Below are 26,411 nucleotides of genomic sequence, written 5' to 3' on the forward strand. Positions count from 1 at the left end.
AATTATGTAAATAATATATTCTGCAAAACATTTAATTTTTAAGCACGACTACAGAAATTTCAGTGCATTATCGTACAAAGTAGTTATTCGTAGACATATTCTTGAGTTAAAGACCGCTCCAGGCTTGGGTGAAACCAAAAACATTCAAATTCACAAAAAATATCCACCAAAACTATGCTGTATAAGAGCAGGGAGACCAGGGTGAATGACACTGCGCAATACAAAAGACATGCAGGAACAGATGCCTTATCCTTCAAAACTTTATTGAATGTTATTTTAAATAATCCTACCATTCTTGATTCCCAATACTAAAGGTTTTAAATCAATTTGATTTGTCAGGAAAAAACCGCTGTCTCTCACGCAACCTCATTAACAGCTGGAGTACGTTGCATATGCCATAGGCGTTGCAATGCAAATGCTATGAAATTGCGCACATAGAATTTTTCTTTGAAAATTCACAATCCTGATAGTAATTTGCGAGCTAATATTTTCTTGCGAAATAGGACGGCATCAGCTAGTACTATAATTTTGAACCTCTCTAGAAATGGCAGGATATTAATACTAATCTAATACTGATAACCGCGCTAGTCAAAGCATTGGACCGGGCTTGGACGTATTCTGCTATTGGTATGAAATTGGTGATTTATGGCGCCTGAAACGTAAATGAAATTTACATGAGGTTAAACCGATAAAATTTTTATATTGGTCGAAAATGAACTGGAATGTTTATTTCACAGAAGTACACCCAATCAAGTATAAAATGCACTCATAATTAACCTAACATGTTATTGTCTGGTGACGCGACTGCTTAACAATCGTCCAATAATTATTATGTAGATTTATTCGATGAAATGCCATTAAGAACGAGCGCCAATCTGTCCAAAAATGGACATTTGCAATAAATATTTCAATTAATAATGCAAAAACATGTAAAAAATTAGCGGTTAGTTAATAATGCAGCAATCATTGACATACTGTATATAGTCAATGCAATTATTCAAAGTGTGGTTCATTATAATGTTTTTGTGACAATAATCACGTAACTGCATAACCAAATAATTAAATAAAAATAACGTATGAGTTCGAATTAAATAAAGTACGCAAATTTGTAAACTTCTTGGAGACCAAATAATATATAATACGTTTTATGAATTTCGGAAGCAATTTTGTCAAAATGTAAATTTCCTTGATTCCTTAACATTGTTTCATGGCTTCATTAATTAACTAATTAAACAATTAATTATTGGTAGAACACAACGTTGAACTACTTGATATTAATATATCATGTGTATACAGACTGGCCGTACTGGTGTCTGCAAGGTGAGCACATATATTCAACATATACTATAACTTCTTATTTACTGGCAGTTCTAACATGTTCTATGTACCGACTGAAATTTTCAACAGTTCATAAAATACGCATCAAATTCAACAGTTATTTATAAATTACTTTACTACTCATCCATGTTTTTCGCAAATTAGCCATCTGTTCAACGGTTTAAACGATTTCAATAAATTCCCAACAATCACTCTGACTTAACCATAATAATAAGCATAACCGTATTATTTCTAACAGGGTCATTAACGCCTATACAATTTACGATCACAGTTTTACCCTTGCTATAAGTTAAAATTTACACGTTACCCAATAACATCAAATTCCATGCGATTTCCCAATACCTTCAAATTGTAGGCAAATCCTAATTTCATGTAATTGCCCGTAAAGTTCAAATTTCATACGACTACCTAAATAGTCTAATTTTATGAAAATCACTCCATGCCTTGAAATTTAACACGATTCCCATGTAAACTCAAATTTTATGAAATAATCAAATATAGTCAACAGCAAAACTAGAGGAAACATTATTCGAAGAGGAACCCACCTCCAGAGACAAGGAAACTTCCTATGATCGGTGATTGGGAATGTCAATTAGAAGGGATTCTTCAGGAGCGATAGACCCAAACAACATCACAGTAAAAAGACGATAATATAAACTTAGACTAATAAGTAATCAGTAAAATGCTAGCATACAATGATGAAGCGAGGTGACTTGCATTCATTTGAAATATTACTTTAGAACAGAAAATCCTTCAAATGAATTCTGACTTTTAGCTTGTTCAGCAAAACCGACCAGGCTGACGTGACTTGTTGAATCACATAATAACATTTTACATTAACCATCATAAAACATGATCGTACATATTACAAACTTATGCATCAACAATTTATAACCATCGTGTGGCGTGGTCGACTCGATAACGTTTTTCCTAATCTGGTATATCCAATTTCATTTGGTAAAGTGCGCTGCAACTAAGAAGGCGTCATTTATTAAAAAAACACATCTCCGTCGAGCGAACATTGAAGGGAAAAATCTGTACTATTACTTCAAGCTCTCCTTGAGAGATAAAATTCTAACTTTAGGCTTAAATTTCCTTATCGCTTCCACCGTTGAAATCGGTACGCTGGTTCCTCGGAGATCCAAGTAGGTAAGATTAGCCAAAACAATCTTCGATGTATTTTCAATCACAAATTTCGCGTCATCACAATCAGAGCTGCATGAGTACAGATCAAACGCCGGCGCTTCCCCGTACGAGAAATGCGGATACGGAGATCTTCCTCTGCCAACCGATGCCTCGCAGGGTACCGAGCTTTGGATTGTTCTGGTGCAGTAAGTGTCGTAAATGACGTCCTGCTGAATCTGAAATAATGTTAAATGGTCATATGCACGTTCAATTACTGATCAAAGATACTAATAACAGCAGAACATCCATCGCTTTGTCTGTTGACATTAACATTATAAAGTTTTGAAACTCACATTGCGGAGAGGCAAGACGGCATTAATTGACAGTATATTTTACATCGTATGATAAATAAAGACCATCATAAAAGAATTTATAGACTGCATATTAAATTATTTCAAACTGAATTTAAACGTCCAAGGTGAAGATAAATAAGATGTGGCTGTTAATATCAAAAGGCTTGAGGTCTCTGGATGGGAACCGTAAATTTTGAAATTACCAATCTAAAAGCAATCTTAATTGGTTATAGTATTATATTTTACAAAATAAGAGCAATATGAGAGGAATTGGAAGTCCTTTTTTAAAATTCATTAATAAAGAAAAGCAAGTCATCACTTCCCTAGTATTTCGCCTTTTTTCAAGGTAGAAACTGTCAGCAAAATTTCTCCAATCGTAGTGATAAATGTGATTTTATTAAAGCTTTTCCGTTCAATTTACTTGTTGAGATAACAAGAATAAAGAAACTTAGTTTACTCGATTTCCGGAGCAATAGAACTCCTACCACTTTTAAACTCAAAAAAGATGATGGTAAAACCGAGCATTTTCTTTCTAAAAATCTGTGTTCAGATGTATACGTTCACCCAATCCAAATGCATAAAAATAAAATATAAAATAAGACCTCGATGGCCGTGCTTTTCGTAGGCAATGCCAATGCCATAATAACCCTCTCAGTAAGCTATGTATAACAGTGCCCTCAGGACGCTATAGGTAAAGGCTCTCTCAGTGAGCTATGGAATCTCATTAAACTCATAGAAAATTACATTCTCAACTGCTACCCTGATTTTTCTACTTGCAAATAATATTGGATGATGTAGCTCTTTGGTTATCTTCCACGAGCAATACTGTGCCAATACACCAGTATCACTGAAGTAGTACGGATATTCATGGTAAAAAAACAGGTGCAAAGCTTAGTCATGCCAAGTTAGATCCTATAATCAATCATGAGTCGTCACGAATAATGCATTAAAGTTTACTTATCCTTTACGCCGAATACTCACCGAGACTTTTTTCCTCTTTCTACGGAGCGGCGTGGAGATACAGCGCAGGGCGGCAGCGTACCACTTCTTCTTCCGCAGTCTGGGCTGCAGTTGCGGTCCATGGCGGAACGCGGGATCAGGACGACCTAGCAACCATTGCGCCCCGCGGTCGGTCACGCCACTACAGAAGAATAAATCCAGCACCTGCGCAAGACGAGTATTTTAGATTGGGAATCAAAAATAAAGGGCTTAATTAAAATTAATGCAAGGTCAGATACCGATACAGTACTAATTGGTCACGACATTGCTTTGTAAGTCCAAAACTTTAGCAATAGGAAAATTTTAGCATCAAACACGAAACGTATTTTATGATGTAAAACTTAGAGGTAGAAAAGCAGTGATTCTCACATAAACATCAAGTGACACTGGAAAATTCATCGGTGTTACGAAATATTATTCAAATGAAACGCTCATTGAAAGTATCGAGCATCGAGTGACGTGGAAATTTTGTGCGTGTGTGGAAATTTCATCAATAAAGCAACCAACGTGAAAGCATTTGGTACGGTCCAACGTTCCATAAATGTTTCTATCTGATGCTCATGCCCACTCTATTATTCACTATGATTGTCAACAAGCGGTTGTACGTGGGGTGCCGTAAATGACAAATGACTCGATATATATGACTGGTATCCGTAAAGCTACGCCGAGTAGAAATCATTTACAAACTAACGCAAAATTATTCAATTTATAGCTTTATATTAGAAGCAATTGATGGAACCTGCAAATGCGACAAAATATTGTCATTCTTTTCAATATATTTATGCATAAAGAGTTCAGAAAAATTCAATATTCGAATAAAATGCGATAAAACATGTATTCAAGCTAGTCCTTAATCCGTGCATGAAATATGTACAATAACCATAAGTCATGGTGAATGTAACAAAACTGTCAGCTTATATACATATTAACTAATAATAAAATGAAATTAAAATTGGGGTACTAATTGCGGTAAAATTGGGGCACTTGTGCAGGAGAGTCGCTCATTCCCAGTGCAAGCAGTATTGGAATGGTGAGTGTGGGAGCAGTATTTTGAAGACCAAAAATTTCTTGCGTAAAAAAATTTAAACATAAATTTTCCAGTGGAGCGGGGGGTAAGAGCAGGGAATGAGATCACCGAAAATATTTCGAAATAGAACTTACATTACACATCCCTTAAAAAGTCGACTGAATCGAAAACAACACATTTAGGAAATCGTAAAAATTTTCCGGAGTTTCTATCCTATGAGTCATATCTAAATTTCAAATTAAGCATAAAAACCAAAGAAAATGAGTCTGTGCAATTTTTTATGAAGTTTGCGCAATTTTCTAAAAAGTCTGTGCAATTTTATATAACGTCTGTGCAATTTTCTATGAAGTCTGTGCAATTTTATATAAAGTCTGTGCAATTTTCTATAAAGTCTGTGCAATTTTCTATAAAGTCTGTGCAATTTTATATAAAGTCTGTGCAATTTTCTATGAAGTCTGTGCAATTTTCTATAAAGTCTGTGCAATTTTATATAAAGTGTGTGCAATTTTCTATGAAGTCCGTACAATTGTTTATGAAGTCTGTGCAATATTTCATGAAGGCTGAACAATTTTCTACGAGGTCTGAATTTCTATGAAGACTGTGCAATTTTCTATGAAGTTTGTACAATTTTCTATAAAATCTGTGAAATTTTCTTTGAAGTTTGTACAATTTTCTATAAAGTCTGTGAAATTTTCTATGAAGTCTGTGCAATTTCTATTAGCAACAATATTATCTTTTTAGCGCATTTTATCATTCATGGAAAAAATGCACTATTGTGTTCGCCATGTCCGTCCGTCTGTCTGTCTGTCTGTCTGTCTGTCTGTCTGTCTGTCTGTCTGTCTATCTGTCTGTCCGTCCGTCTGTCCGTCCGTCTGTCCGTGACCTCAAGTTTTCGTCGACGAGAAAATTAGCTCTCTGTCACTCACTGCAGTGAGTACTGAGTTATATTATTTTTTATATTAATTAATCACCCGAAGTGCATGGCAGTTCTCGACGGTGGTGGCGAGCACGACGTCAGTAGCGAGGTAGTGCAGCGACAGCACCTGCAGCTGCTGCAGGCGGGACAGCGCCTGACACAGCTCCGACTCCTGGACGTTCTGCAGCCGCCACGATGAATCCTGTAGAAAAATCGTAAAGTAAGTTTAATTTATGACGTAATTCCTATTATAATTCCATGTTATTTGCCCAAGCATAATAGTAATTCTGTAGGTTCTTAGTTATTTGTTCAAACATTGTAGTTCAGGCCGATTTATATACTTTTTACAGTTTATAAAAAAATTAAAATCTCACTCTGGTATCAGAAAAATGCGCAAAAAGGTGAGTTTCCCGTCATTTAAAAAGTTTACTGCATACATGAATGCCGGCAGAGATAATCGTAAGTAATATCATTAAATAATCAAACACTATCCATCGACGTTAAATGTGTTCATTGAAGAAAATCCTGTATTTCAAGCGATTTATTTCTGTACCAGAAGCTGCTTTATCAACTAAAATTAAAATTATCTTCTGGCAGATTCAAGTCGCATTGAGAGCACAGGAGCGTCGTTGGCATCGGTCGGCCACAAGGCAATTAAGGCCAAGTTCAGCTGCCGCCCGCCACGGCGTAAAATCAATGTTGACGACAAGCAGCCTTAACCCTTGCCAGACTGAATAATCCTACAACGTTATCCTTAAACTATTATAATCCTACAACGTTATACTTAATAAATTAAAATCCTACAACGCTATCCTTAATTAATTATAATCCTACAACGTTATCCTTAGTTAAATATAATCCTACAACTTATAATTTTACCTGCGCAGGTGTGATTTTTGAGTTTGGGTATAATTTTACTTATGCAATCCGCTTGTATTATTATACAACGTTATGATCGTAGGTATAATTTCATCAGCGCACGTTTGATTTTTGAGTTTGGGTGTAATTTTGCTTATGCAACGAGACAAGCATTAACCTACCCGGGACTGTACCACAAAAAATAAATACGAGTTCGTAACTCCGTCAGCCAATCACTGACGACTCCTCATGATAAACCCACCAATCATAGACGAGAGATCGGCCGCTACGTGTACTTAAACTGTTTCTTGACGCAGTTTGGAGCGGCAAATGAATGTATTGTTGAGAAATCCGCTATCTGCTATAATGATAATCGAATAACATTCCATTATCATTATATTTTATTTGCTTTAATTTATCGGTTAATTTGCGAACATGATATACCACACTGAGACATACATGATAAAATTAACATAGATATTAATTCTATTCTTATTATATACAGCTACGTGCAATGTTTTATTTTTGAATAAACAAAGAGCGCGCATTCTAGGGACGAGGAAAGGCTTCGCACAAGTCGATGTCTATAAACACGGTCGAATTCTTGGCAAGTTGCGGTATTTTGCAGGCAACTTCGATGATATTAAAACCTACACTCGTTGCTCTCGCCTGATTAACAGATACGAAGGAAAGAAAAACAGTGAATAAGATAGGCGTTTTTATAAAATGGATAAATGAGGGGAATATAGAATAGTTTAGAAAATCGTCATTAATTGTCCTTCTACGATCATGATATTTGAGAGCCGAAGATTTAGGAGTACATTGCCCTTAATTTTGTTTCACAGAATATGCAACCTGAGACAATTCAGGAGTACATCAAAGAGAAATCTTTCAAAGAAATCTTGAATGGAGCAATCAGCGTTCATTCTGCGTGGTGAGTGAACAGTCGAGAGTTGAGTAACAGCTGAACTCCCTACCGTGTGACGCATGAACGCAGTGCGTGTAACGCATGAACAAACTGCCGTGTGATGCGTAAACGCAGTGCGTGTAACGCATGAACAAACTCACGCTTGACGCATGAACAAACTGTCGTGCGATGCATGAACGCAGTGTGGTGTGCCAGCCTAAAGAACAGCAATTGTTCATGGATAGAATTTAGAGAACAAGAACGCAATTTAGCTTTCGTATATGTTTCGTATATTACAACAATAACGAAATTAGTTAGGGAATTTGATACTTACGGCAGCCATACAATTAACACAAGCTCTTAAGAAGCAGCCTCAGTAAGAACAGCCATGTGCTATAGCGACAAAACAAACAAAATTCAAGGCGAAATCTTTGGGCTATAATTAGAAGAGCTTTAATTTGGACGATTAAGCTTCCTCCGTTCATTTAAGTTGCTGATTCCGTCAGTTCTGCGAGTCAACACAAGAAAGTTTGTTGCTCTCATAAAAGTTGCACGAACATTAGGCGTACGTGCCACAATTACCAAAAACCATCACCAAAATAACAGCATGAATCACATCTAAAATTGTACGCAAGATATTTTCGTGCTGCCCAAGACTGCTTTAAAAGTGCATAATGATTCTGGTTTCAGCCAGTGCTATAGGATGGAATATCATATCAGATTGAATAGATTTCTCCACATCACGCGCAGTTTTAGTCGATTAACATTTCCAAGTCAGTCAGCTGTCAGCATAAGTAAGATCTTGAAATGAGTAATTTGATTAATTAAGATCAATATATTACGGCAGCAATACTTATACGTAACTATGAAAGGCAGGAACACGAAAAGAAAATTAGTTCTTTTGTACTTGTAAGCTATAGGAGTGACCGGCATAACCAAGGACTGCATGCCTGGCATCGACCATAGTTGAACGATTCAGTCAAGACGTAAAATATGTATCGGAAATGTTGGCTTGGTTCTGCCTTAGTGCGATGAACTGAGAATGTTTGCCAATGAATGTTGCAGTGCAAGGCAGGAACTTGCGAGGCACTGTTCACAGGAATTTGAATAAATGAGCAGAATTGGCCTTCTAATATTCAGTGGTGGGGAATAGTACATGATTTTTTTATGATAATCCTTCGAAACGAGTAGAATCATACGTGTTGCTAGTAGAAAGATTCAGTTAATATAATAAATTAAAAGTGCAATCAAAGAAAAAGTGAAGAGCGTGAGAAACAGAGATTGCAGCATTAGCAAAAATTGAACAATGAATGAGAATGGGCAAAATTGTTTAGTTCAGAAAACTTGAAATATGTCGCACAAAGAGTTAATAAAATTTGCACTTTATTTTTTGTCAATAAAATTCGCATTGGTTTTTAGTCAATATAATTTGTATTGGTTTTTAGTCAATAAAATTATCATGGGTTTTTATTCAATAAAATTTGCATTGTTTTTTCGCCAGTCAAATTCGCATTGGTTTTTAGTCAATAATATTTGCATTGGTTTTTAGTCAATAAAATTCGTATTGGTTATTAGTCAATAAAATTCGCATTGGTTATTAGTGAATAAAATTTGCATTGGTTTGAGATTGCAGGCATAACAAATAACCCATATGGCGGCCAAATCCCATGAAGCGACCTGCAAAACCAGTTATGACCGGAATTTCCATAACCGAATGTTACCAGTCTCATGTTTAATGACAATAAAATGAAATGAAAAATTGGTTAGCGCCTCTAAAAGAATACAATTTTCGTTTCCATCATCACAGATCACTCCAAAATTGGACCTTGGACGATAACGTATCAAGCAATTTATCACAAGAACAATGTGCAAATGCATGTGTCATGCAGATACTCCATTACAGTGACGATAACATTTCAAATGGCATATACGATCAAGCCCATTACTATCAGTACTGATAAGGTTAGCTGAGGAAACGGCGATAATTCATGTAACTTCCTCTGGCTGCACCGTCAACTAAAAAAATTATTGATTCGTTTAATAATTGAACTGAATGACTCGACGCTATAACATTTATACATGAAATACGGCGCTCCTCTTCATAAAAGAAGATGTGCAGCGTTGGTTGCAGCAGCTGCAAGAGGAGCGTTGGTTGCAGCAGCTGCAAGAGGGGCGTTGGTTGCAGCAGCTGCAAGAGGGGCGTTGGTTGCAGCACGTGAGGGCTGGCGACGTTCAGCTTTTCATAAAGATAAGCCTATATTTTTAGGTCTTCGAGAAAAATTCAACTCAATATGATGCTGTTTGTTAATATTTCAGCTAAATCCGTGCCGAAGTAAACTTAACGAAGGCTAAAAAAAAGTGATACTAAAATTTCGTGTTTTTGAGCCAAGCACGTAGTGACGCCATACAAAACAATTGCAGCGCAATGAATTTAAATTTACCACAAAGGACAGAAGCTTTAATTATATTCCTGCGCAGCTCGTTGATAAGCACCGCGCATGGCAGGCTGACACAAGCGGCTGCCTGTGAACGCGGCGGTGGACTTGGAGGATCACCCACGCAGACGCGTATTGGCCGTCCTCAATGTTATTCGTACCTAAAGTATTGGTAATTAATCAACATTTGGAGTCGGAGGGATGAGATAGAGAGTGGATGAATAATTGTGCGTGGCGAAATGCTAATATAATGATATAAAATAATTATGATAGAATTATACCATTGGTCTGCTTAGATCGCTAGTTCACCCAATAATCTCTTGACTGTATTTGAAAAAGATGTCAACATATTAAATTCAGTGTTTAAATGCAGTTCTTATCCTCTTGAAATTGGCAATCAATAGGTTTCAATGTTCCGTTGTTGTTTTCTTTTTACTTAGGTTTTTAATCATTCATGTCCATTTCCATTTTCATTGCTGATTACGTTGAAATTATATAATTTTTTGAACTGATGATAGAGCTGAGCTATGAAACTTTTGCAATGAAGATATGTAGAATTTACTTGGCGTTTTGTTTTCTTTGAAATTCTTGGTGTTATGGAGAGAATTATCGTCATTTACTGTTATGTTTGAAATCTTACATTACCTTCAGGATTGTGCGAAATCCATAATACACTAATAATTATGTTCTAAATGCTCGAAATTTGAACGATTATGGTAACATATGAATTTATAATAAACTCAATTTTAAATTTGTGATTACGTGTATAATTATACCCGGTTATTTCAGGGTCTGATTGGTTAACAACATCGTAACCATATAAGGCTATCCGTATACCCTTAGCCATGCAGATGGTCGGCGGTGCGTTCAAGGACAGGCATCCTTGTCGGTGAACTGAGCTCAGACTTATGCAAATACGAGGGCTTGTACGGGTAATGGAACACTGCACTTTTTATTATATAAACACGTACAATGAGGAATTGTTCAAGTTATTTATTGCGTACAGAAAAATAATTGTTTTTTTTTTTGGTGATGACAAAAATTGCAAAAAATGTGACGCGATTTAAAATAAAGTTTAAATAAAGTTTAAACAGAGCCGATGCAAATCATGCTAAGAGAAAACCATGGCTCTAACTTGTAACAAAACAAGAACATCGCGACTAACACGCAAGTAAAAACATTTCCCACGTAGAAAACTCATCGCCATCCTTAAATCAGGTCTCCCGAAATACTTTTAAAATGAAATGAGGCATAAAGGAGAATTGATGCGTACATATGGAACCCTCTTTATGTAACTAATTATACGATGACACAGAATTTGGAAGCAATTAAATTTTTTTTATTTCGACACATGTCTCTGGAATAATACTGAAGTGGAATAACAGGATTTACATGTCTCAAGATAAATGGCCAGAAAATTACTTGACCGCAATGTGACCGCTTGCATATATTGGTGGTACGCATATGCATCATGCATTTACAAGAAATTTGAGTGATGAGATTATTACAAAAATTTGAAGCTTTAAGAGGTGTTTGATCCACGACTAGATCGCTACCGAGGCTTGACATGCAATGCGAAAATATCCAAACCCGCCACATTTGATCATTTAATTTTCACGATACAGAGTTGAAATACTTGCGTCAAACATATTTATCTCCGCCAAATAATTCGTGTATTAAAGCTTTTTGAAGAGTGACCAGATAATGTTACTAGTACCATTTTGTGTGTGTGAAGGGTGTTTCTGAGTTGGGAGTGTTATAAATAAGATGCAGATATCGAGGATCGAGGTGTGGGACGGGTTAAAATACTTTCTGTATTAAAGTCCGCGGCAGCTTACCCCAATGTAATTATAGGCATGTCTGTATGCCACGTTTCACAATTTAGTGCACTTGCTAATGAAGGCATTATGATTAGAATATAATGCAGCTGCTGAACATACCTACAGTAAGTTCAGCGGTGCTGTTTTTTATATTATCTACATACACATAATTCGTATTTTACTGATGCAGATTTTTTCTGTGCTCTATGAACCTGCCTAAGATTTTGAAAATTCTACGGTTATTGTCTCACTGACACGAAATTATCAACATATTTAAACAGATGAAACTTATGACCACTGATTCAATTATCGAATTGGTCTGCCCGCACTGGCGTGCTTTCATTCACTGAACTTCACTGAAGCATGACGAAAAGACAGGATTTGTTATTGGCAATAATAAACAGATAATAATAATTGCTTCCTTATAAACTAATAACAGTAGTTAATTGTGAACGGCAGCACATCTTGCTGCCGTTCTTATCTTGCAGATTGGGCAGGGTTCTAACTAGCTATGTCATGAGGGAGTTCTGAATTTTAATGTTAGCATGGGGGTACTTATTTTCAATGTCATGATGCGGGACACTATAATGCCAATGTCAGCATGGTTCTTATTAGCAAATTTTTATTGGGTTCTTATACTGTAAATAATACCGAGCATTGACTCATCGAACGATCTGTGGCTCATAACTAGTTTGCGTGCCAGTGTTCACAGAGAACAATTCCACTTTGTTTATTTTATTTCGAAAAACATTCATCGAAAGTCCGCTATAATTTGTACTCTCATCTCAATATCGTTATGAAAAAGGTTTTCCCTGAAAATTTCAAACTCATATTGAAAAAGTAAATTTAAGGAAGATCAACGATGGAACATTGATTCTAACATCAAAAAAAACATCAAACCTCCTTGAAAATAACAAAATCACTGTATAAATCATGCATTCACCTAGCACCAAAGCTAGGCCTATACTAGGTCTATACACCTGGCTATACTACATCCAAAAATGTAATTAGCTTTAAAAAATGCGTGATTGAGCGTCATTGCGTGATTAATTGTGTTTAGATTGAGTTTAAATGTCAATACGACGGCTGCTGATCGCACCAAATTCGTTTATTATAATGTAAGGCTTGACATGCAACATTGAACGCATTGAAAATTTCCAAAAATAAAAAATATCGGCAACCAGCAGCGTCCATTAGGCTCAAAATTCTTACATTTGGCACCTCAATGAAAAAATGAGACGTAACGCTAAGGACACTCATGCAAACAAACGCGTACATTTCGCAGCAGCGGCCATCAACATCCATTACGTTCAAAGACCTAAAATTTGCCACCTTTATGAAGGCATTAGAAATAATAAATCGCAGAACACTTACACAAACAAATCTGCATAGTAGCAGCCAGCACAACACACAAGCCCCTGAATATCATCCACATTTATGAGAGAATATGGCATTTGTCAAGGTGCATCACCTCCTTGCAGACAAAAATAAACAGCAGCAACAAGCTGCGTTAATTGTGCTCGAAAGCAACAAATTTGTGAATTTTATGAGACCTCAAATAGACGAGCAGGACACTCCTGTGAACAAACATGCACATTGTACAGCAGCAACAGACATCCTGCAACGACACCACTCATGCCAGAGGAGCAGCGATGAGACGCCACCACTCATGCCATGCCAGAGGTGCGGCGACAAGACGCTGCATGAGTGCAGCCATTGAGCTGTACGAGGACTGTTCATTGATCGCACTAAGTCCTCACAAAGAGCAGGCGACGAGTGAAGCGCAGATAAGAAGGCAGGGACTCAGTGCCTAGATTGCCTCGGCTGTTATGTCATCCCTAAGAATAATGTACCACTCAATGCACCAGTCGACCTCTACAACACAGACCAGTCACGGCCAGGTCCTGTTGGCTGCCTATATAGTTCAGTACAAGCGACCGAGCAAGAGTAAAGTGTAAAGGAGCATCTTTATGATTAATTGTAAATTATTTTATTCTTAATATATAATGCAGAATTGTTCAAGCATTTCGCCGCACGTGGGATTCAACAGAATTTAATTCCTGAATTTTTGAACAAGAAATCTCGATTGGAAATAATTATAAGAAAGAAAACATAATGAGAGAAGCCAAAACAAACTTTGAGCCAACGCTCAAGGCAAAAAAATTGTATAGACAACAAACGTAGCAGCTTAGTTAACCTAGCAATACAGGCGTGAGTTTAACTGCTAACCCACATTATATGTCAACACCTGTTACCAAATGAATGTTCTATCACTAGCGTTAAGGCATTTGTTTAGCTGCTAATCCATACTATAATATTTCAACACCTGTTACCAAAAGACATATTCTATCGCGAGCGTTAAGGCGTGTCTTTAGCTGCAAATCCATATCATATTTCAACACCTGTTACCAAAAAGCTGTCACAAAGTCATTTTTCGACGTACAGGGACGATACTTATACCGTTCGATGCGCAAGAAAACAACCTTTAAGATGAGATAAGAAACAGAAAAACTCAAAATTTTCAAATTTTAGCTAGGGCGGTCCCCTTAAGGCTTTATTTATTTTTGGCTAACTCGAAAGAAAGTGATGGACACAGCAGCAGCAGGTAGACGCAGGATCATGTCACTGTCAAGATGCAGCTTGCGACACTTCCTGTACTGTGCTTAAACTTCAATAAAATTATTAGCACAGCAGATGCTCGGTATAGTCATATAGCATAGAAAAAATATCGAGAAACTAATTTGGGGATGATTATGAAAACTGAATGAAATCGTTGATATGAAAATTGGTATATATGGATGATTTTTCAAATTCCCGATTTTTACCTCACGTGATTACTAAATTTTACCTGCTTAATCAAAAAATATGAATGGTTAAGCAATCAAAAGCTAGGCTAATGCTGTTTCATAAATTGCACCCACTTGTCTAGCTGTCTGCGTCTTATCTATCAGTCTCTATAGTGAATGTCTGATGAGCAAACAGACCGCATAATATACTATAATAGCCGAGACCGATGAAAACATTCACTAGTCAACAGGTTACCAATGGATCATATTATTCACCCTCTTCTCATCGAACAGTCTGGGTTTCATCCGTCACTTAGTCGAGATTATCCGAAGAGCAAACGTAACACATAATATCCCATAGAACTTGTAACGTTGAAAACGCATTGATAAAGTGTTGATGATGAAAATTTTATCAGAACGATCATGTCGCATTAAATAAAGTTTGCTATATCAAGTCTTGACGGTCCGGTGCGCGATCCGCTACTCAAGTGCATATTCTACCGTGCCATCCCAGGCACTTTAGTGCCGGATTTACCTTATCTCGATATTCATCATTATATGATCTGTCTATTAAGTATATAACATATATATACGTACCAGCCAGGGCTCGAGACGAGCCATAAACGCGGATACGAAGAAATGGTAATATATATCATATGTTGCCTAATATATATTAAGCAATTTATAACCAAATATCAATAAGCTATAACTAAATAGTAAATTCATCAGCTAACAAGAATACATTTTATAATGAAGTCTTTAACGTCGATGTAGATCGGTAGAACCTTTATTTAGAAAAAAAAAATCGAACAGTCTATTTTAAGGAATCCATACACCAATCTTCTAATTTTGTGAGATTAAATATAGTACATCCCTTCAAAAACGGGTTATTGAAACGTTTTGATTCAAAGCTGAAATTATCTCCAATTCCCATAAAGATGGTATATTTCTTGAAGTCTTAAAGCAACAGCTGATAAGTAATGCCTGCAATGCGGGTTTTGAAGGCTAAATCTTGTACTCAAACTTGACTGGTGATGTTTCTCGAGTAATTATGGTTTTTCGACCTGAAGTGTCTATAGATGAGAATGCAGTCAGACATGCCACGCATATGTGTGACGGAACACAAGTTTTGTGAATTTTTTATTAAAATTGTTTCGCTTCATATCTAACTCGAAGAATGTAACTTTTGTCTGACAATATTTCCTTGGCGGAAATAAGAATCCTCCTTTTAATGTGATATTGTTTAATTATCGATAGCGTTGAGTTACATGCAATCGTTTGCTATGAGTCACTCGTCGTCTGCTGGCCCCGGACATGTTAATATTTATTTCTATGATATTTTATTAGTAAACTGGCTTTTCGCGATTCGGCACGGCTCATACCCGTGTCACTCGCTGTCTGACTTTTCTACGTTTCGAATTCTCGTCACTTGCCAATTCACCGCATTTCGACGCTTGTACCTCTAAGGTTTTAATTCGGTCTCCTGGAGCTGTTGAGTTGTCAGTGGAAAATAATATGTACCTACCTCGACTGAATAAATTGTGCGCCCTTGTATGAAGAATCCAGTACACCACTTAGAAATCACCAGTATACAACGGGAAATTTTTCCTCGTGTTTATTCCTCTTCTCTCCAACGCAAGGGAATTTAGAGCCGGACCAAAACGCGACTCCTTAACGTTAAACTACTAACGAAAATCTTCTGTTTAGTCGGCATACTACTCATAACTATTTCAAATTCGCGGCGGTGCTTCCGGTTACATATGTTACACTAAATATAAACGTTAAAGCTTCTTCTAGACGTATGTAACCTTTGCTGTCTAGAGTGGCCTAGTTCTTTTGATTAATTAATGAATTGTTTGGTTACTCCGTACCTCTGTGAAGCATGTTTCGTTTATCAGGTGCAGTTGTCACAATTTGATCTTTATCTTATCGGCGGTGCCCATTAATACAAAGGCCTTAAGATGACAAAATTTTCTTCGATTACGGGGACAACAAAATTCTGAACCGTCAGGCGGTGATATTAATTAAGCGCCACCTGACTAATAATATAATTAGTTTTACCTGAACCCGAGGAAAATGATTCGTTGTTCAAGTGCGTGTAGGATAAGTAAGACACCATCCGAGTACGTATATTTTGAGGGGTTGGTACATGAGAGTTATATTAGCGATACACACAGTCATGGGCAAAACGTTGACCGTCATGTCGGAGTAGCTCCAACGAAAGTTACATGGCGGCATGCCAGTTATATAGTTGTTGGGGACCTTACTTAGGTTCTCAGCCCTTTTATAGATATACACGAGGTCTTGAGAGGTCGCGTGAGATGTCACGTTATGTTTTCCATGCTAACTCAGGTCTATTCCATCAATCTCGGGTCTATTCCATTTCCCAGCAATCTCTTCCACGTCTAGTGAATATAACACCTCAATTTCAGGTGATCTAATTTTAGAATATAATTATAATGAATAATTTGAGACGTCTGATTGACACCAGACAAAACTCACATGCAGTTTCTTAAATTCCTAATTGAGGGTTATATTTCATCACGTAAGTTCAAAATATACAGAACACAGAAATTCCTTCAGAGCTCATGAATTAACATTGCCCTGATTCAGATGGCACTCAGTGCTCATCTCAACATGATCGATAGTTCCACTTCTTTTAACATACGACTCCATGCATTTTTACTAGAGCGAATAGGTATAAGGCTTATCCATGCCGTAATTACAATATTTTTCCTAGGTGAAACTAACTGCAATTTCCAAAATTTTGAATGAAATAATAAACAAAGCTGAAGCTAAGCTCAGTCTCAATGAAATTTAACATATTTTTAATTTATGCTCGTAAACATCAGACTCACCTCTATCCTGAGTAAGGTTCAGGAAACATCCCATAATTTAAATGTATGCCCGGAAAAATCAGACTCACCTCTATCCTAAGTACGGTGAGGCGTGTGAGGGGAGTGAGGCAGGATATGAACTGGTCCCTGAAGAAACATCAGACTCACCTCTATCCTGAGTACGGTGAGGCGTGTGAGGGGAGTGAGGCAGGATATGAACTGGTCCCTGAAGAACACCCTCACTTGCTGCACCCTCACCCCCGAGCAGCAGTCGTCGCTGAGCAGCAGCTGCAGCAGCCGCAGTGACACCGTGTGCCACACGCGGTACTCGCGCAGCACTCGCTCCTGTTACATGAACATGTAACTCATCTTATTAATATACCACTCATGAACATGTCACTCATTAACATGTTACTCATTTACATATCACTCATTAACATGTCACACATTAACATGTAACGCATTAACATGTTACNTCAACATGTCACACCTCAACTTTTCACACATTAACGAAACATCTGATCGAGAAACATTTATAAAATACTTCACTACGCAAAATAGGTTAATTACATTGCATCGCTTGCTACTGTAAACCTTGACAAAAATGTAAACCATACAAAATTGCAGAAGCCATCTTGACACCACCCGACTCACTGGCATGAGCCTGCTAGGTCACTTCACATGGAAGATGGCACCAGTTGACTGGACCAGGGCGAAATTTCCATCGATGTTTCTGTTTGTTTAAAACTTAAAATGAATAAATTTCAGGCTTCTCTGATACCATGAATTTCCTTTCTACTCGATCTTTGTACCACTCGGTATTTATGATCTTGCCTCTGCATGAAACCTAATAAACGTGAATAAGTAATCGCACAACCTAATCAGCCTTACCTCATTTTGAAAATATTAATTTGTTTTCGTTGTTACTTAGCATTCTGCATGTGGATGGACATACCTAATTTTTGTATATACCTATCTGTGTTTTATCCTAATTGGAGCTGTATTGATTAAAAATGTAAAATTACCGTGCAATCTCTCAAACAATTGAGAGATTTTAGTATTCAGTGACCGCCGCACTTATTATATAGAGTCAATACTACAGAAAAAAGTGAGAATATATCTAGAGTAAGAAAATATATATATATACAAAATAAATATATGTAAAACTCTCGTGCGTTTCAATAGAACAATGTGTCAATTCCTGAACTGGGCTTGACGGATTGGACGAGTTTTGCATGAATTTATTAGTGAAACACGACAAAGTTAATAATAAATTTTTCGGATATTTTTATTCCTTAAAATTACGAGGAATGATGTTAAATTCGTTACCGGCCATTCTGTGGTGAATAAATTCAGTTCCTGGGTCTTTGCTGAAGATCATATACGGAATAAATATCTAGTAAGGAGCCTAACCATCAGCATTGCAGTTTTGAAAGTATAACTTAGATGAACAGATTTACATTTATATCAAAATTTAGACCGATGTAATAATTATTAAAAATTCAGGCAAACAGAAATGGAGTCGGTCTTATATTATGGGTGTGATGAAACCTCACCGTTGAAGTGTGGCAAGCATTTAAAGCTAACGACATCAGCAGTCGCCTCGTGCGACTCAACTCAATGGATCCGGTCACGAGCGACAACGCAACCTTAGTTGTGACTTCCTCTGTCTGTACCTAATTCCTCTGTCTGCACTATATTCCTGTGTTTGTACTTAATTCCTCTCCATGTACTGTATTCCTCTGTCTGTACACAATTCCTCGGTTGCATTTAATTTCTCAGTCGGTCCTTAGTTCTTCTGTTTGGATTTAATTCCTCGATCTGTCTGTACTTAATTCATCTGTTTGTATTTAATTCCTCTGTCTGTACTTAATTTTTCTGTTTGTACTTGATTACACCGTACTTAATTACTCCGTACTTAAAAACTCGGTACTTAATTTCTCTGTCTGTAATTAATTCCTCTCCCTGTACTTTGTTCCTCTGTTGGTTCAAAATCTCTGCGAATGAGTTCAAAAGACCTCAGGGGCAACTTGCCTAAACTGTATTTGTAAAAACGACGTTTCGGGTCTGGTAAAAAAAATCATTGAATCCCCGTGACAAAGTAGAAGGCCGGCGACGATAAACATCTTGGCGCCACAGGGCATGAACAAACGAGGTATCGGCTAGATAAACAATCGTGAGTAAAGAATCTCCCTGATTGAAATGAATACGGCCTTACAAACTTGTATCTGAGATTTTACCTTGGCCTTCAGTAGAATTATCGCAAAGTCTGAGCATAATCGAACTCTGATTGATTTCACGTGGAACTTGTACGTATCATGTGTCTTAATGGGACGTTTAAAATGATACGACGGAGGAAAGTTTTAATCAAATTTGTGCAGTATAGTGAGACAGAACTAATTTGGTCTGTGCAATGAGACAGCGTACAACAAATGTGTGCTGTGCAATGTTACAAATCCAACTTTGCTATGTAATTGGACACAGTTAATTTTTTGATACTAATGACGGTAATGAACATTGGTCAAATTTGCGTCGGTAATTTTACTTACAAACCAAAAGAGGGAAACTGGAATAATTATAAAAATTCTTACCTGCTACAGGTACTGGACATTTACAGTGAGCAACTACAAGTACAAATGGAAGAGAGAAATCTTCCCGCCATATCAAGGCCTATTCAAATGGGTCATAATTTCAAATTCGGCACCAATTCGGCATCTCAACACAAATAACAGGGGACGACAACAACGAAAGAAGATTGTGTCGTCTATAGAAGTAAATTAATTATCTTATAGAGGCAGATAATTCTAAGAATAGAAGTAGATTGTTTTGTCTACAAAAGTAGATTACATCATTTACAAAAATAGATTGTTTAGTCTATAGAATTAGATTATCTTGCGAACAGATTTAGACTATTTTACTCTATATTCATGATAACTCGCATGGCTAGGAGCGTACGAGTCAAATAAGTACAGCGCGCGGCTGGTCCCGCAGTACGGCAGATCGAGGCCGCTTAAAGGTGCCATGCCATGCCGACGACACACGCCATGCAGCTCTAGACGGAGCAATGTGCAGTGCTCAAATATATTTTCAAATATATTTATAAATAATATTTGCATTCGATTATAATGTCATCTAAAAGATGTGATGATTAGTGGCTATGATGGAAATATGTAAAGGGAATACTGGACTGCAGTACTGAAGTCCTTATTGATGAATTGAATTTCGGCCTTGCGTCGCCTTGGTTGATGGTAACGTCGAATTTATCACATGGTAGATGTAATATTATACAGGAATTTATTACAAAAATTAAAAGTTCCACATTAACACTACCAAATAACTGCATGGAAGTACATATGAATAAATAGATTTGAAACCTTCTAGTTATCCTTAATTCAGTAGCCATTTAAATTCATGATCATATTCAAATGATAATTGCAAAAGCATTAGATAATATATATATGTTTAATTATTGCCTCCCCCCACCCCACCGCCCAATCTATCAAAAGACTGGCTTTCAACGGCATTTACTCATGAATTTTATATTCAATCGTGCAAAGTGATCATAGAAAAGACCGGTGTTTGTTTAATTAGGCCCAGAAGCCATTGCGACTGGTCAAACAAGTATATTATTTTAAATAAAATCGAGCGATTAAAACTAATTAAGGATATTTTACATTTAATAACTTAGCTTTCCCACATTTTCGAGGTTCGCTGACTGCCTGCTCCAGCTGATCAATGTTTAGGAAATAATTCGAGAAAAATCATATAACATTTAACACTGAATACTCGGGCCTGTTATTGAATGATGCTAGTTTCTCAAAATTTATTGTTCCGCTTAACATCGCAATTGAGTGTGATAAAAATTGATAAAATTCGATTGAGCAAAAAATTAAAATTCGATTGAGCAAACTCCATGAGGTCAATAATACTACAAATCTTACATAGGTGTAAAATAATTAAATTATGGGAGGTTAGATATATTTAGGTTTACCGAGGCTCGAAGGTATATTGCATCAATCGCGTATTTAATGATGCGTGTCCGTAAATTGCGATTTCAGTCTTCTGTATTATTAATTAAAATTAATTCAAATTGACATTTCAATGAGTGGTAGTTTAAGAAATTAGCGATTAAGGCGATGTCGTTTAATTATTTAACAATCAGATTATCAGAGATGAAGAGTTACTAACTGAATAACCATGTATCAGAGACCAATTAAGAGTATCAGTACCCACGAATCACAGACATCCGAGTATGTTGCCCTACTCACCAGCATCATTCGCCTGATGTGGGCAGGCACGGCGCTCCTATACCGCGTGATGAATGTCCGGGTCGCCTTAGGGTTGTCATCGCGCCACTTCCACACAGCCCGTCCCAGGTTGTGCACCAGCTGGACCAGTAGGGTCTCCTGTAGGCTGGGCACTACCCGAGAAAAACCCTTGGAGCCTCGTGACGCTGGAGCGTCTGACCGCAGTGTGGGGCTGGTGGAGGAAGGCGGTCCCGAGCAAATATTTGGCGGGGAAACTGGGTTGACTGAGCCACGGCCTGTGGTCAAGTTAGGCGAAGAGGTGGACACTCGGGAACGAGAAAACAGAGCTCGAGAATTGGGAAGGTCGTTGTGATTAAGAGATAAATTGCTAGAAGATGAAAAAATAGCGGGAATATTCCTCGTTGAAGCTGATAAAGGACTGACGTTATGGACAATATTTTCTGCAGAGAACGCAGAATTCGTCGATTGGATTCTATTTTTATGTAAACTGATAGCACCCCGGGCATGTGTGTGATGTTCTTCACGAGCTGAGCTACGGTGAGTAACTATGATTTCTTTATAGGAATCTTCAGTGTTCGAGTGCAAATCTGAATCACCATTTCTAAATGACTGAACATTTTTATCACTAGGCTCCATATCATCTGCCGATTCGAAACTTTGGCCTTTCATTTCCGCAGGCTCATTCGTCATTTTCATCGAAATAACGGTTCTACTTTCCGTCGTTTCATCACTGGAGCAGCTCTGTCCAAGCCTTCTTGTAATTTTCAAGCCATTTTGAGACGATTCATCAGACAAAACATTTTGTTTTATCTTGTCTCTGGATGTGTTATAAGATCCCGCATCATGAGGAGCAGTTCTCATGTTCAAACATGCGGGCCCAACAGACGCCAACAAAGAAGGTGACAGCGAATCGTGCAGCTGAATATGATTGCGCTCATCAAGGTCATTCTGTGAGGTAGTAGGAAGATTGCTGGTACCCATCTTTGACGTAAAATTGACTTCCCCAAACCGGCAGATGCAGATTATGGCACCATAGGTGTTGATAATGGCACACTTTTCTCACGTGATATTGTCACAGACAACAACGTTATCAATTGATAGTGTTAAATTCACACCGGCGTAATCATGCAAAATAATTCATTTCTTTTGGTCTAAAGTTGAAAGTAATTGTCATAACTGCAAGAGATCAAGCCCTGTAAGGAATGAAGCGAATAATCACTACAGAAAAACGAAAAAAGTAATGCTTCATCTTCTGCTGAACATTTGTCCACTGATGTAAAATTACAACGCTACATAATCGCACCGAACGTAGGCACACGTATAATTGTACCTATAAAGTTCGACATGGGTTAAGGGACTCTTAACCCTTTAAATGCACGAACAATTATACAGTTTTCATGTTACTAGTTCATTAATTGTTATAATAATTCTGCAATACAAAAACTCGAAAAATAAACAAATCGTCATTCGTCATGTAATTCAAACAGTGGATTGGAATTTTTTATTAAAAGAGAGAAAAATATTACAGGAAATAGTCCGATTTACATATTTCATATCTAATCATTTTTCCACCTTCGTCTTAATACGTCATGTCCGTCTTGAAATTGCGATTGAAAAATTGGATCATATCTGTCCTCAAACAATGGTTGATGTAGGTCTTGATACCGTTATTTAGGTTCGTCTTTGATGTAGTGGTTTATGTCTGTCTTGAAATTATGGCTCATGTTCCTCCTTGAGGGTCGGTAATTAGTTTCTGAATATGATGGGGTGAGGAGTGGTATAGGCTCTTTTGAATTTAAGAAAGCGGCATGTTTAAGCCCAAAATGATATAGCTATGAAAACTGCATGAAATAAACTCTGATCAATATTTGGATCTGATACGAAATATTGGAACAATAATTAACCGTTGATTCAAGCAAGAGTTATGTAAAAAGTTCAAGGTCACTCCACGGTTAATTTTCTATTGAGTGTTAAACTACGGTTTGATTACAAGTAAGGAAAAATTGTGACTGCCTCCAGATTTAGATTCCGATTTCTAATTCACATCACTCCCAACATGCCGACATGCGTCTTATGCCCATTTATAATCGGTTTAATTGCCTCCGGTGCGCGGGTAAAACGTACGTGTAGATGTATTAATCATGAAAGATAAACTTGTGAGGAATCTCACCCTGAAATATTTTAGTATTCTTAATTGAAGTAATAAATTTCCATTAACGCAGTTCTGACGTCATATTTATGAAGTAATAAAGCACTTGAGACCAACTTATCGTTTTTAACGCCTTCTCATGTACAGAGAAGGTCAACGATAAGGCAATCTTAACACGTTCTGAATGTTTTTACGTTCATAGAAGGTCAACGATATGATAATATTTACTGGTTCTATACATGATTTTATGTTCGTACAAGGTTAAAGATTAGATGGTCTAAGAAAAATAATCGCACCAACCCCAAGCAAATTTCTACCACAGTTATAGATTCAAATTAGCAAACCCAAGCGATAAATCAACGTGGACGGACGATAGAAAAAGCAATGCGCACAATAACATAGAACCTGCGTAAATACACTGCAACAAAAATCTATATAATTTATACACTACAATAATGATCTATTTAAGTTATTTAACTTATCTTACGGGCGAACGTTTATTTTTAGTTAAACCGTCATGATTTAATAGATAAAAATTGTCTACTATTTTCATCCATGTTCAGTCATGTTTTATGTAAACTGTTTCAAGTCTTTATAGTCTCATAAAAACTCGTTGTATCGATTAACAGTCGACTAGATTGAAGAATATGAGATGAAACATTACTTTGACAATCAACCATAATTGCGTTTGTCCATTATGATAATAAATGTTATTATGGTTATAATATTACAATTATACGAAGGTCGCTCGCTGTGTTCGGCCAGTCATAACTCATCATATTATTTTGGTCATATTATATCAATCAGAATAAGTGCAGACAAATTGATCTGCCTACGCAGAGAAGAGGATAGATAAAACAAGAAGAGGATAGATAAAATAAGAAGAGGATAGATAAAATAAGAAGAGGATAGATAAAATAAGAAGAGGATAGATAAAATAAAAAGAGGATAGATAAAATAAGAAGAGGATAGATAAAATAAAAAGAGGATAGATAAAATAAGAAGAGGATAGATAAAATAAAAAGAGGATAGGTAAAATATAGCAGGGAAGCTGAACGATCACAGCGCTGCCACGGTCCCCTGGTTGATATGTGAAGGGTGGTATATGGATAAGTATTTAGATGTGCATTTTTCATTCAATTGACAACATTTATTTAACCTTTCTGTTTTTTTATACATACAATGAATCACATTGATGGATGTTAGGAAAATTTTGAATTTTAAAAGCAGGAGCCCTAATGATATGTTCGCAGCATCCGTTATCAAGATATTTTACGTGAGATTTGGGCGTTAAAATATGAAAAATGCAATGGAGATGAAAGGTAAATCCTTATAACCTAAAGAAATCAAATAACAAATTTTTGCTAGTTACAAAAAAATACCTCTTAATTTAGAGGTGTAGGAGATTATACCATTCACAAATATACTCATGTTAATGTTCGCATCCAAAGCGAGATTTTAAATCGTTACGAAGGCTGAAAAATGATGATGTCTCATGGAAAATTCTTCATTATTTTTAAAATTGTAAATCCCGACAAATTAGCTCTCACTGAGGAAGGCAACTTTGCTGTGGGCGAAGAGCAAGCAGAAATAAGAACTCTATTCTGTAGCACTCGTTGCCAGTTGTGATATTTCAGGGAATGAGAAGGTCAAGGCATATAAAACATGAATCAAGTCGTACGTTGAAACATTTTCATTCATAGCGTATTGAATGCCAAATACTCTGTTGCAGTGAACGCAATATCTTTTTTCACTTAAATCTAGTTTTGGGATGTCGTACTGAGCTTTTAGTTTATTCTTCATTTGTCGGCAGCCACAGTCAAGAGTATATAAGCCTTGAGAAGAAACAATACCAGACGCGCTAAAAGTGCAAAAATGTTCAATTTGCATACTAGTAAAAATACCTTATAACCGCGCATATATTATGGTATGTACTTGTTTAAAAAATTTTAAAGTTCTGCATATTTCATGCTTGCCGCGAAAGGGTTTAGCATACCGTATTGGCTCATGTAAGATCAGAAAATCCAATTATCGACAGTCAACATTACCGCTAAACAGCAACACTTATTAAGCTTCGACTCTGACAACAAAAATTAAATCCAAAAAAGTACCTCGATGACAATACCGGAATAAGAGAGTTGAACCATTCTGTTCTGTCAGGAATTACTCCTCCGATACTTCTCATAGAACAATCTTAATTGTTCATTTATCAGATCAATATTGTTGTACAGCTGATCATCATAAACCTTAGGCAAAATTATTTAAACTCATGACACTTACAAATTTCTTTTGAAAATTTGGCTCGGGTAAGTTAAGAAACGACACCGTTTCTTTCAATGGTCGCTCGTCAACTTCTCAATGCTCTGTGTCATAGGATTTCAATGGCTCATCTAAGCTCTAGAGTCGAAATCGAAGTACCTAACTTAGTTAAACGTCCGCACTTAAAACCATCATTCAGCAACTAAATCAGTATTCTATTTTGCTACGAACGTTTAAAAGCTGCCGTTCCTTATGCCGGCAACAACATCACATAAGTAGAAACAGTGCTGCCCAGTCAAGTTTTGAGAGCAACCGACAATGACATCCACACACC

The 26,411-nt window shown here is 36.8% G+C and overlaps 1 protein-coding gene across 1 annotated transcript; it reads right to left on the bottom strand.

Moving 5' to 3' along the window:
- On the bottom strand, nt 1-26,411 carry LOC108667029. Its single transcript, XM_018154011.2, has 6 exons — nt 26,395-26,411; nt 21,670-22,862; nt 17,570-17,746; nt 5,814-5,960; nt 3,798-3,980; nt 1-2,699 (listed from the first exon to the last, which is right to left on the bottom strand). The coding sequence occupies exons 2-6, from the start codon at nt 22,648-22,650 to the stop codon at nt 2,382-2,384; spliced, it is 1,806 nt and encodes a 601-aa protein (XP_018009500.1). The 5' UTR covers nt 22,651-22,862; nt 26,395-26,411; the 3' UTR covers nt 1-2,381.

This window comes from Hyalella azteca, unplaced genomic scaffold (genome assembly GCF_000764305.2).
Source record: "Hyalella azteca isolate HAZT.00-mixed unplaced genomic scaffold, Hazt_2.0.2 contig12049, whole genome shotgun sequence".
Lineage (NCBI taxonomy): Eukaryota > Metazoa > Arthropoda > Malacostraca > Amphipoda > Hyalellidae > Hyalella > Hyalella azteca.

What these genes read in the sequence shown, in the direction of transcription:
- LOC108667029 (XM_018154011.2), bottom strand. Translation starts at nt 22,650, where the DNA reads ATGGGTACCAGCAATCTTCCTACTACCTCACAGAATGACCTTGATGAG. An exon ending in ACATCAGGCGAATGATGCTG is followed by an intron (nt 17,747 to 21,669) that starts GTGAGTAGGGCA and finishes TTCATGTAACAG; the next exon opens with GAGCGAGTGCTGCGCGAGTA. An exon ending in AGAACTGCCATGCACTTCGG is followed by an intron (nt 3,981 to 5,813) that starts GTGATTAATTAA and finishes CGTCTTGCGCAG; the next exon opens with GTGCTGGATTTATTCTTCTG.